At 40.6% G+C, this 14,029-nt stretch overlaps 1 protein-coding gene across 1 annotated transcript in view; it reads right to left on the bottom strand.

The window, feature by feature from the left end:
• Window positions 1–14,029, bottom strand: part of LRGUK (leucine rich repeats and guanylate kinase domain containing) — an 89,172-nt gene that overhangs the window by 5,126 nt on the left and 70,017 nt on the right. Inside the window, exons 16-18 of the mRNA XM_058681259.1 lie at window positions 5,788–5,927; window positions 4,654–4,742; window positions 1,865–1,978 (exon numbers count right to left, since the gene is read on the bottom strand). Of these exons, the coding sequence (XP_058537242.1) occupies window positions 1,865–1,978; window positions 4,654–4,742; window positions 5,788–5,927 (343 nt within the window). The remainder of the gene's footprint in view (window positions 1–1,864; window positions 1,979–4,653; window positions 4,743–5,787; window positions 5,928–14,029) is intronic.

A 14,029-nucleotide genomic window follows, 5' to 3' on the forward strand; every position in this document is an offset into this window, starting at 1 on the left:
AGACCAACAATAGTGGTTGGACAGGATGGGGAACAGATGCTTCCCACCATCATGGGATCTGTCCTTGGGTCTGTCTTCTTTTTATGGGACAGTAACTGTAGGACCCTCCTCACAGACTGCTGGATTCCCTTTATGCCGCGCATTCACATCCCTAGGAAATCTTATTTCCAACTTTCTTGCTCCTTATACAGGGTAACTGACTTTGTCCAAGAAGTACTTCCGAGAGAAGTCTAAACTGAGCCCAACATCGCCAATGTCTGGATTTCACAGCAATTGAAAGAAAAAGAAAAAAACCTTTCCTTTGCTTCTTACCATGGGAAAATAGCACTATTAACCCATGCATGGGATCAGCTTTGTAGATTATGTCTAGACTGCGTCTTTCACCCTAAACATAGCCTTAGATGCATTTACATTTTATGGGCTAAATCTTTGACCTTAAATCACAGACGCATGAAGATGCTCTTTCTTCTTTTGTGGACTGCATAATACAAAATTATATCAATATATCGATAGAGTACCCAAGTACCACATCTATTAAGTATAAAAGAAAACATAGCGAGAATGCAGACAGAAAAATATGCCTGGGCTTTGAGCATATATTGTATTGTTTTTGCAAGGTTTTGCCATATGAGGGACCATGAACTAAGCAGCTTGAAGCCTGACATGGTGGTGTCGGCAGAGCTGGCTCCTCCTGAGGCTGTGAGGCCCATGGCTGCCTCTGCTCTTCTTGATCTCCAATATCAAGATTGTCATTCCAGTCTCAACTTCATCACCACCTGGAGTCCCCAGGTGTGTGTATGTCCAAATTTCCTCTTTTATAAAAAGGAGCAGTCACACTGCAAAAGGCTATTCCATGCCAACATGACCTCACCTAACTCATTGCAATGACCCTGTTTCAAATAAGATCACATTCCAAAATCCTAGGGTTTAGACGCCAACATATGAATTTGGGGGGGTGCAGTTCCACTCATGACCCATGTTTCAGTGCTCTATTTTGGGTAAACAATTTGTCTGTATTTAAAACACGTACCAGAAAAGGGATCACAGAGCAAGTTCTGCCTTTGAAAACATTGCTTGTCATTTGTATCAAAGTGTTAGATGAGTATTCTTTGAAAGTTGGAAGTATGAAGGTAGAATTGAAAGACACATGTACGACCACACACCAAGTGTAAGTTTTGAGTGGCAGGTTTTTTTCGCCATGGAAACAGATGATCTATAAGCCTATGGCCTATTGGAGATTTGTTTTTCCTTTCTTACTGTGTTTCCACCAGTCTACATTACTGGCCTAAAACTGCAGAGTTTAAGCACATACTCAGAGACCCATAATTTCAACCTCATTGCTGAAAGCTAATTTAACTACATTGCCAGGGTCTCTCCTATCTAGTGAAATAAGAATACCTAGAGGGAATGATTATTCTGCAGCATATCTTAGGAAAGGAAACATAAAACATCACAACAATAAAAGTCAGACATGATGGAAAGCATTGCTCATTTTAATAACTGCTGCTCTCATGACGACGCAGCACCCTCCCAGAACAGTCCTTTGTTTGCCAGACTTTTAAAATAACTTTAAAAAGTTCCAGTAATACTTCAAAAATTATAAGCATGCTCATTGTTGAAAATAAGAGGATAAATTACCCATAATTTCATCAACAGAATATCTTAATGTATTTTCAGTGTTTTTCTTATTTATTGAAAGTTTATTCAATATTTGTTTAAATTCTCATGGTCTACTTCTTTCAGATTCCACAGAGGGACAAGGTGCCTTGTTTCCCAGTCTTAGGGTTTCTCTGAAGCCTATGAATGCACATCTTGATTTTAACCAGCAAAAATAACCAATTCCATCCAAAAATGCTGAACTCACCTCTTTTCGGAATATAATCCAAAGGGAGGTTTAAAATACTCTTCACAAAGGTCAAAACTTTTCTTTAGTTCTTCTAAAGTTGTGAAATCATGTACAGGCACTGGTACTGGACCTCTGAAATTGGAAATTAAATTAAAAAATACAAAGGACCCTGCATGGTCCCAAGCAATAACATCCATCTTAACTGATTGCCAACGTGCCCATTATGCCCCACCTAGAAGCAAACTCCAGTAAAATGTATTTTGAATAATGTAATATGGACACTCAGAGACATATACTTGGAAGGCTGCGTTAGTTGCTGGTGTTGTGTTCCTAGGCAGCTAGTTCAGGGTCCCAGCTTGGAAGCTACTTCCCACCCCCACCCATGTGATCCCTCTGCCCACCTGTGACACTCACCTATCATCACCTGGAACCTGAGAGGGTACTGTATTGCATTGTTGCTTAACCACGCACCCTGCCAACCTCCATAAAGGCCTGTGATAGGGAGAGGTTCACTCTCTTGGTCGCATGCTTCCAACACTTTGGCACTCCCACTCTTGGCCTCCCCAGTACCTGCCTGCTTTCTGGCCTCCCGTGGACAGACATACAGGGACAGTTGGCCCCTGAGCATGGCCACTGTATGTCTGTATTCCTCACCCTCTGTTCACTGCTTGGGCAAGTCAGGGAAGATGTTAATGCTAAGATCTTTGTATTTCTACTTTGTGTACTTTCAAGAGTTCCAGGAGAGGTGAGGCCTAGCAGTGATGGAATGTGGGCAGAGAAGCCAGGGAAAGGTGAATGTCTGTAGCTTTGTAAGTGTGTCCAGGCTGTTTGCTGCATGTCTCTTAGGATAACTTCTGTTGCTGGGAGAGCTTGGATATAGGTCTTCAGTCTAATGGATGGACCATTTCTTCCTCTTGGGGTTTTGATTCCGACTGGATTGCCATATGGACTTGCCATTTGCTAATTTCTAGTGTGTTCTGTTTTCACCAAGCTTGGTTAGTAAGGACTCCCTAATACATCCTAGACTTGTCTGGCATGATCTTGATTGCACATGCAACACTGGATCTGGCAGAGAGTAGCTGGCAAGGAAGATCTGAGGCTGTTCAGCTCCCTGTTTATGTAGCAATAAACCTCAGCTTCTGAGCTCCTGCTATTGGTTAACTGCTACTGGTTAAAAATGACAATGTGGCACACAACTCCATCTCGTGGTGACGTTTTGTTAATTCTAAGATCATTATAATCAAGTTACTAGAGTCTATGCTCCTACCACCATCACACATCTGAGTCATGATTGTTCCAAGATCTTCCAAAACAGGGAAGGAAAATGAGTAACTCTTAAGCTCCACTGCGAACCTCAGCCTTTCTGAATATTCAACTAATTCCCAGCGTGGACACTACCCTAACCTGAGCCTTGCTGAATGCAAGCCTTTCTTAAACGCTGCTTTTTAAGGTGTGCTTTGGCTTCATTTGTATTTTTTCCTGTGCTGACTTTACCTGTAGGCCCAGTCACTCCCAAATAATTACATTCTGATTTGAAGATTAGGCAAATTTGGATACTTTAGTATTCTTTCTATATTAAAAACCTTTTATACAGGCAAATCATCTTCCTTATGGTTTGTATGTGCTTGTAAATCCTAGTATACTTACTATGTTAGGTCCAGTAATTTATTAGCTGCTAGAAAAACTGAAATAGGTGCTTCCCAATGTTGTTAATAATTAATGTTTTAACATGATACCTGAAATAGTTCTAAAAACTCCAATATACTCTAAATCCTAATGGAAGCTATTCTCTTTTCACCTATTCATAATAATTAAATGTATGTCTGTTCTCTCAGAGTGACTTTAAAGGAAAAGAAACACTCAATGTTGTGAGGGAGTAAATCCAGCTATAATCCATCTCAGACTTGCTCAGCCATCTTGTCAAAGCTGCCCAGCTGCAGCATCAGCACGCAAGCTGGTGTGAAACACCTCTCTCCCCCTGTAAGGATCAGTTTGGAGCTCATATTTCAAATCCTGAGGCCATACAGCCATACATCCTTGTTTGAACAGGCACAATTTGCTGCTGGTCAGTGGGCACACGGGCCCCAGGTTCAAGTTTGGCCATCTTCTGAAATTGTTGATCCAAAGATGATCTACCAACATGGAGAAAAGTAATTCCTGTTTCTGATATAGTAGCGGAAAAATAGCCAAATGCCTTCTTTAATTTGTATTAAGAGTTTTGTTAGCTGAAAAACGGTTTCTAAATAATTGTTATTAATGGAATAATCATTATGGCCACTAACATCCATGGAGACTTTACTTATCTGGTATGCAATAAGGGAAACACTGCATAGTGACAACTATGAATTCATGAATTAATATACAATGGTTCCTAGCCTCAGAGAATTTACAGTCTAACACAGAAAAGGGACATTAAACAAATGATCCCACAAATAACTGCTTCCTATTGCTTTAGAGCTGTGACAGACGAGTATAAGGTTCTCAACAGGGTATAATTAAGCTTCAATCAGCAACAGCCTTGGGAAAGGCTAATATTTATATGCAAACACCACCAGAAATGCTATTCTTCGCAGTCTGCAAAAGAAAAAAATGCCAGCTTCTGGTAGCTATTGATATATTATACCTTTAAAAAATATATTAAGAGAAGGAAACTCAACTCAGGAACTGGATTTCTACTGAACAGTGGGGTCAATGTTAGTCCAAAAGCTTCTGCTTCTTTTAAGGATTTAAGATTCATTGTTATATATGTACACCAGAAAAATCAACCAAAAGTCATTCCGGTATCAATAAATATAAGAAACTACTACCTTTGAAATAAGAATATGTGACCAGGGGGTGTCTTTCCCATGAGGGCCTGCCGGGCTGTCTCATATTGTCTGTGGATAGAATCTTTTTCCTGGACAAAGAAATATAATCAGAAAGTTATTGTGATGTTAAAAATATGCCCAATGATTGAAATAACTACAATCATTCCTTTCTTACTAAAGAACCAAACAGATATTTGTTCAAAGGATTATAAACAAAATGTTTTTATAAAGACTGAAATTTCTTTTTTTTTTTAAGATTTATTTATTTTTATTGGAGTCAGATATACACAGAAGAGGAGGAGGAGAGGAAGATCTTCTGTCCGATGATTCACTCCCCAAGTAACTGCAACAGCCGATCCGAAGCCGATCCTAAGCCAGGAGCCAGGAACCTCCTCCAGGTCTCCCACGCGGGTGCAGGGTCCCAAGGCTTCTGGGTGCCCTCAACTGCTTTCCCAGGCCACAAGCAGGGAGCTGGATGGAAAGCTGGGCTGCCGGGATTATTACCGGCACCCATATGGGATCCCAGCGTATTCAAGTCGAGGACTTTAGCCGCTAGACCATGGCACCAGGGCCCCCTGCTTCACTTCTGATCCAGCTTCCTGCTAATGTGCCTGGGAGAGCAGTGAGGATGGCCCACGTGCTTTGGCTCCTTCCCATGCACAACATCTGGAGGCTCCTGGCTCTTGGGCTTGCCCTGGCCCAGTCCTGGCTGTGCCAGCCATTTGGGGGGTGAACTAGTGAGGAATCTCTCTTTCTTCCTCCTTCCCTCCCCTCCTCCCTCCCTCCCTCCAACACTACTTTTAAAATAAATTAATGTTTAAAAACTCTGACCCTTTTTAGTGGACTCACCAAGACAGTTAAAATCATACACATTCTATGCATTAATCTGATCATGGTGCTTTTCTAGCCTTGCTAAATGAGGAGTTATCACTGGGAGCCTGGATGCTTACCAAATCTTCAGAATCTATTTCTACTGTAAGAGATGTATAAAGAACTGACAACTTGTGTCCTCGGTTGATATCAGAGAGAGGAAAGTTTGGGCAAGAGTTACTGGTTTCAAAGCGTGAAGTCTCATTTTTGTCTGATGCTGCAGAAGGCTCAGTTGCAGCCTTAACCCTTCTTTCCATCCCTTACCACTGGTGTTTTTTTGGTTGAAAGTTTGGGCCATAATTTAATGAAGTAGTTCCTGTCTGTGGAATCCTGGAAGTCATTCAAGTTTGAAATAGGCTTCTGGAGAGGATTCTCTTCAGATAATCGGTGAGATGTCTGAACATCTGGTAAGAAAAAAATAAAATTTAAAATAAAGGGCATAACACAAAGTAGGAGAAGGGGATTTTCTGAAGTGGTGCTAATGTTTTATATATTTATTGTTCAAACACACAAAAAATGACATAAAGTCAGTGCATTTCAGTGCTAAAATAAGAGTAAAATAATTAATAATAAATCAGTGCCCAACGGCCAGTGCACACATCCCCTAAGTAACCCTAATATGCAGTCGGGAGGGGCTTGTGAGCAGAATTAAAGGAAGGAAGCCCTAGCAAAACACAGTGGCCTGCGTGTTGGAACATCACTCTTGTAATAACCTTCCATAGACTAAATGCTTCTAAAAGGCTAGCATAGATATAAAACATGAAACGCTAAAAAGGAATGTTGAAATATAAAGGAGGTCACTGTTTAAGAGAATTTTTCATAAATCATATCTTACATTTCTTTAAAGCATTACAAAGTCCAGACACCTAGCATTTATGACTATAAGTGTCTAATGCTGCTCCTCTCTTAAGAGAGGGCCTGGGTAGAAATACCCTTTGACACAAAGCAGCAGGCACAGTTTTCTAGAATATTGCTTTACTGCATGCACCTTAAGTCACCATGACTCGCTGAGCAGATGTAGGAAGCTGTTTTCACTCAAAGACAAAAACACATGCGTGTAAACAGAAATTTACTTTGCTTTTTGAATCTAAAGCAAGGCTGAATCAAGCCAGGATGTTTTCCCGGTGCTCCGGGTAAAATCACTGTCAAGGAAGTTGATACTAAGAGGTCAGAGGGCATCAGGGGCTAAGAGTGTTAGACAAGACCAGGGTACCCGGGTGAGGCGGCAGTGCTTGGAAGCCTCCGTTGCTGGTACGTGGTTTGGCACAGAACCATAACTGGACTGAGAAACAGCTGTGGGAAATTAGATCGCTATGTACTCAACTCTCATCACACTATGTGGCAACCCCACACCAAGAACACAAAGCAAAGATCACTGCAGATGAGTAAAAGTGTTTAACCAGGTTAGGGAAATCTAGTCGAATGCACCACAACCCAGCACCTGTTTGGACAGAGGAAGAGATACTCAAGTGATGTAACACACAGGCAAACACTATATCCACAGAATTCCACTTAGCGACCTACAAAGGAACATTATAGTCACTGCATTATCACAACCACAGGAATAAAAGGACACAGTTTTATGTAGAAGCACTTGCTGTTAAATCTTTATGACAAAACGTCATCTGTGACATATTTATCAGGCATCTACTATATACCAGATGGTGCAAAGGATGCTGGGAAAGGCCTTGATCTGTGGAGATTGTATTCTAATGTGGAGATAGAAAATAAAAGTTTCAATAATGTCAGATAACAAGCAGGACGGAGAAACAGGAAGTCAGATAAGGGGACACAGTAAGACAGACTACTAAAGAGGGGACATCTGAACTGACATCTGAAGACATGAAGAGCAACATTCAAGTGTTGGTTCTCCATCAGGCAGAGAAGGTGGTTTGAATAAGCAGCCAGAGTAATGAAGCATGCTTAATCCAAGTGTATCTATTAAGAATTCAGTGTAGCTAAAGAGGGTGGGGGGGAGACAATATATTAATTGAAAATAATTACCACAGAAAAAGATTGTGTGTATGCATGTGTACACACACACACACACTATCCAAAGATAGCATTTGTGCTAGGTTCCTTTCCCTAGCTTTCTGAAACATTAGCCATCTGTACTATGGTGTAAACAAATTCAATCTGATGATACAATGCAGCTGTAATTCCAAGAACTTAATGCCTTAATGATTTCTCAGTAATGAAAACAGTTTGCATACAGATAATGTGTTTATATTACTATTAAACTATAATGTAGTGCCATCAGTTGAATCGATTAAGCTCCTGTAAGAAACAGCTTCACACATACAACCCTTAATGTAATTCTAATGCCTTAATACATCAACGGGCACAAGAATTTACTTCCCAATGTTAGAACATCCCACAACAAAGCTTCTAAATGTGATGTTATTTCTAAGCATCTAAATTAAAGTCAAACTTGAGGAAACATTTTTAAAAATAAACTATTATATAGCAGACAGAAATAACCAGGTTTTTCAGTATATGGGCTAAATTTATTTAAACATCTACAAATGAAACATGAATGAACTCAACAAAGCATGGAAAAGTTTAAATTTCATGGAGTAGTATATCATTACTAAATGTAAGAAAATATAAATGAAATATCTGAAACAGTAACAACTGCATCTCTAATTAAGTCAAAGAACCTTAGACTTTTGAAACTTACGTTCCTTTGAAATCAGATGAATTAAAATGTTAAAACATTTTAGAAGACTATGCATAGGATCTAACCTAAACAGCAAATGCAGGTCATGTACTAAAAAGAAGAGGAAAAAGTAAAAGACACTGATGATCAATCACTGCGAGATGGCCAGCTAAGCAGCTAGTCGGGAAGTTACTTTTGAGTGTCAAATTGTGTAAAATATATATCCCTATTTAAATGATCATTGTTTCTTCATTAAGATTACTTATTAAATCACTCTCCTATATAAAATCATGAAACTGATCATTTTTCAACACTTTTAAAAATTCAATAAACCTGGTAAACATATATCAATTCTAAAACATCTCTTTGAAAGCATTTTGAAACAGATGACATAAAAATGGTTTTAATTTTCAAACACAATTTGATACCTGAGTGAGTTTTATAATCATTTCCCCCCACTCAAATGGTGCTTCAAATCATACTGAAGTTTTAAAAAAATTAATGTGTATGCTGTGCAGTGAGTGCTGGGTCCATGGACCCGGTGGGGAATCCGATGAGGTCCAGGTCACCTGGCCTGGGTCCTTGGGCCCACATGTGTGGTGGGTGCCAGGCACATGAAACCTGGGGGTGGAAATGTGACGGAGTGTGGCAGGGTCTGGGTCACCTGGTCTGGGTCCTCAGACCTGCGTGCACAGTGAGTACTGGGTCATGAGTTCTGGGGGCATGCGAGTCCAGTGGGGCCTGGATCGCCTGGCCTGGGTCGTTAAGCCTGCTTGTGTGGTGAATACCAAGTCCATGAGCTCCAGGGCTGAGGAGTCCAGTGGGGTCTAGATCCTGTGGCCTGGGTCTGAGTCTGTTTGTGCAGTGGGTGCTGGATCCATGAGTCCCTGGGGCAGGGGGGACCAGAAGGGTATGGTGGAGTCCAGGTCACCAGTCTCAGGTTCTTGGTCCTGCCTGTGAGAACTGGTCCTCCTCAGTGAAAAAGATGGAATAGTGGACAGCTGGCCCAGATCCCATAGAGGACAGTGACAGAAGACATCTGTTACCATAGCAGAAGAAAGAGAACAGAACAGAATGGACAACTGTCCCAGCCCAATGGTCACAGCAAATATTAGGGCGAATGGAGACTCTAAGGTTGACTATGTCAGCCAATGGACATTCAAAGTGTTCCCTCATTTTTGGATTAGTGAGATCGACAACATTTCAGACTTTCAAAATCACCTGGGCAGAGTCCTTGGAGTGTATGCCACATCAGGACCCTGGGTGGTCATTCTCCATTCCTGGGTGCTGGGGCAGGTGGGAGACTGAGTGTGGCTTCTCCCCTTTTCTCCCCACTCCCCCAAGATACAAGAAATGGAAAACTTGCAAACAATGATCACATCCACTTTTCCCTGACCCTCGATCCTTCTCACACTGATCAACTATGAAAGCATAATCTAAAATAAAAATTTAAAAATCAACATGAGTAATTAATAATTACCATGATTAGATGCATATTTATACATGTACAAAATGTAAATGTCTATCATAGAACCTCTATATATATCATAGACTCAAATATATAATGAGGAAAAGGGGTTAAAACAAAACATGAAGATTTTAAATGTTTATTTTAATGGTATAGTTATGATTTTTTTAAAAATTATTTATTTTTATTGGAAAGGCAGATCAGACTTACAGAGAGAAGGAGAAACAAAGATCTTCCATTTCCTGATTCACTCCCCAGATGGCTACAGTGGCTGCAGTCTGAGCCCCAGCCAAGAGACGTGAGCTTCTTCCAGGTCTCCCACGCAGATGCAGGGTTCCAAGACTTTGGGCTACCTTCCATTGCTTTCCCAGGTGACAAGTAGGTTGTTGGGTAGGAAGTGGCACAGCCAGGACATGAATTGGTGCCATATGGAATCCTGGCATTTGCAAAGTGAGGACTTAGCCATTGAGCCATCGTGCGAGGTCCAGGTTACAAAATTTGTAGTGCAATTATAACAAAGCATCGAGTTTATTAGGAAGTGCTATCACAACGTGTCAGAGGAAATTTTTCTCTATTTGTGCTTCCAATAAAGAACAATTAAAAACTAATTTTACATAGTATTCATAATTTGCATAGCAAAATAAAATTTTAAAGTAGAAAGCAACCATGTAAGCCCATGGAAATATGTAGTAATGTTCATGTTATATGTATATTAAAATGAAAACATTTATTAACTATTCTAATAGTAAAGTGTTAAATTACCACTTAACCAGACAAGTAATCATCCATTTCAATAGAAACAAATTGTACATCAAGAAAAAAGGAAGCATATGAACACACCTTCACAAGAGAAAAATGAGGCGCAAAACTTTTTTTCCAGTGAGCTTCATACTTCATAATGTCTTCAGCACTACATTCAGAAGATTCCAATTAAAACATGTCTGTTCATATATCAACAATATCAGCAATTTTTGTTTTTTTGGATGAATGAATGGCTTTACCACAAGGCAATTAGCTGACATTTTGAAGAAGATAGAACATGGAATGGGTAGGAGATCTGGTATTTACCAACCACCTAGCACAACATGGGAAAGAGAAATTGGAAAGCAAAGGCTAGCAATGAGCGGCAGCATATGGGACAGGAGGTCTTCGGGGAGCTTCATGGCACACTAACGCTTGCCAATCCTTCACACAACATACTTAAGTCACTGGATACCTGATTTCCATTTAACCCCAAGCTGCTGTCTCTGCTGGCTAAGGGCTCATCTTTCGAGGGTTTTTCAAGGCTGATGTTTCTTTGGTCACTTTCTCCGAAGGCTTGTTTTTGTTTTGCTTTGCTTTAAATATTTATTTATTTTAATTGGAAAGGCAGATACAGAGAGGAGGAGAGACAGAGAGCAAGATCTTCCATACAATGATTCACTCCCCAAGTGACTGCAAAGGCTGGTGTTGCACAGATCAGAAGCCAGGAACCTCCTCCAGGTATCCCAAACAGGTGCAGGGTCCCAAAGCTTTGGGCTGTCCTTGACTGCTTTCCCAGGCCACAAGCAGGGAGCTGGATGGGAAGCAGGCCACTGGAATTAGAACCGGCACCCATATGGGATCCTGGTGCGTGCAAGGCAAGGACTTTAACCACTATGCTATCGCACAGGGCCCCGAAGCCTTGTTTTTGGAAACTATGGATCTTGCAGTTGTGGTAGCTTGTGTAAGTGTCCACCTTTGTCTCAACCCACCACAAAGACAAAATAAAATGCCCGTGATATGAACAATTAGCCTGACAGTATTTACTTTCTAACTAATCTGAAACCCAGAATACAAATGACCTTCATTTTATCAATAAATAACATTTATTAGACTTACACCACGTGCCAGTGTTATGACAAACAGTATCTTGCCAACTATAACTGCCTTTCAGTGTTCTTCTAATTTCTGTTTAAGCCTTTTAATTTAGTTTAAGATGTCAAGATTTGTAAAAGGATTTTCGGCGAAGACCATCTCCTTTGCCAAATGCTTCCCTAGTTTGAACAGGCAATGTACTACTCCAATTAAGGACAAACTGCAAAAACAGTTTTTGCTGCTTATATGCTAATATGAACAGACACTCGCATAAGCATTTAATATGTGCCAGACAGTACTCTACTCTGGATGGTGTTCAAAGTATCATTTCATTCAACACTCACAACAATCCCCAGATTAGGTACTATAATAATATCTTCATTTTATAATTGAGAACTGCAACTTACCCAAGATTACATGGCTGGAATTTAGTGGAACTGGAACTTCCAATGAGTACTTTGATTCAGTATTATTGTTTTTACCTTGCATTTTTAAAAAAGTTTTATTTATTTATTTGAAAGGCAGTGTTACAGTGAGGAAGACACACACACACTGAGAGTAGGGGAAGAGAGAAAGGAGAAAGCAAGGAAGGAGGCAGAATTCCATCTGCTGACTCACTTCCCAGCTGGCCTCGAGGAAGCCAGGAGTTGGGAGCTTCATCTGCGTCTCCCACGCAGATGACAAAGGCTCTGGTGCTGCAGCCCTCTGCAGCTGCTTTTCCCAAGCCACCAGCAGAGAACTGGATGGCAAGTGGAGCAGCGGGGACATGGACTGGCATCCACAGGGAATGTTAGTTTCACAGCAGGTGGCTTTACCCATTACACCAGCCCCTCAATCAGAAAAATTATTTCTACAACTACAGTTTTCAAAATGAACTGAGCAAATTCATTTAGGCAACGCTGTAATACATATTATGTTAACAGTGCAATGATCTGAAGTAGAATTTGGAAGTTTTTTTTATAGTAACAAGATCATTTTCATGGTTGTCTTACAACAAATGGCAAGGAAGCCAACTAAGTACTTAGTGATGAAAATACTTTTGACCAAAACTGTTTTGAAGCATTTTCCCTCTAATGTTTGCAAAATGATTTACATCTATGCATATAACTTTTTGGTTTATCTTAACCTCAGCCTTAACAATGACACAGCTGTCCATGCCCTAGATTCCCATCCAGAGAGGAATTGAGACAGATGGTGCTGATCTATCCAGCCTGACTTGAAGGCAGTCATAGCAGCGACCTCTCAGGACAACAGCCCAACACAGCAGCCATGTGCTCACGGCGGGACTTCTTTAACTCACGCTTGCAAGTTGGACTGCGAAATTGGTTTAGTGGTTATAATTGGCACTTATAAAAAAGTTAGCACTGCAGAAGACACCAGAGCAGACGGTCACCACGGCGAGTGTTTCATGGTACTCTGCCTCCTCTGTATGTTTACCGAATCATACTATAAAATGTACTTCTAGTTAAGGAAGTTGGTGAAAAAATCTTGAAATCCACTGATCAAATGAGTCTACAACACATGAAATTTTGCTATTATGATGCAGTATCATATGGGTTTTCAACAAGTTCATGGAAAATACATACTATGAATAAATGCATGCATTTAAAATTTTTTCACTAAATTAAACATTTTAAATCCCAATTTCTGTTAACTTTTTGAAGTACCTTCATGTTTAATAAACACATAGCTGGAATCTTTATAGCCAGCAAACAGAGCCACTTGTAGTAAATGGATGGCTCACAGATCATTAGTGGAACATTGTAGTATATCCAATGTGGCTGTGTGGCAATCTGAGGAGTGAATCCGTGAATCCTCTCTCTCTCCCTCCCTCCCTCCCTCCATCTCTCTTTCTCTGTTTCTCCCTGTCTGCCTACTTTCAAATAAACAAGTAAATCTTAAAAAACAAGATACACATGTTTACTCTGTGAAAGATATTTGTAAAACAGTCCCCCAGAAAAGACATAGTAATTACTTTCTTTTTTTTTTTTTTAAAGATTTTATTGTTATTGGAAAGCCGGATATACACAGAGGAGAAGAGACAGAGAGGAAGATCTTCCATCCGATGATTCACTCCCCAAGTGAGCCGCAATGGGCCGGTAAGCGCCGATCCGATGCCGGGAACCTGGAACCTCTTCCGGGTCTCCCACGCGGGTGCAGTGTCCCAATACATTGGGCTGTCCTCAACTGCTTTCCCAGGCCACAAGCAGGGAGCTGGATGGGAAGTGGAGCTGCTGGGATTAGAACCGGCGCCCATATGGGATCCCGGGGCTTTCAAGGCGAGGACTTTAGCCGCTAGGCCACGCCGCCGGGCCCTAGTAATTACTTTCTAACTAATGGCACAGGAAACTTCACCAAGAACAATCTATTTTTTTCACCTTTGCCAATTTGATACTCAAAAAAGTCCACTCTGTTTTAATCTTTTCTGTCTCATCACGCTATAAACAGGGAATCTATAACTTATAGACTCAAATTGGGCAATAAATACACTCTGGAGAGTGACTTTGAAATAAATAGTATGTGTTTGAAATATTCATAGGATT

The sequence above is a fragment of the Ochotona princeps genome, chromosome 25 (assembly GCF_030435755.1).
Source record: "Ochotona princeps isolate mOchPri1 chromosome 25, mOchPri1.hap1, whole genome shotgun sequence".
NCBI classification, from domain to species: domain Eukaryota; kingdom Metazoa; phylum Chordata; class Mammalia; order Lagomorpha; family Ochotonidae; genus Ochotona; species Ochotona princeps.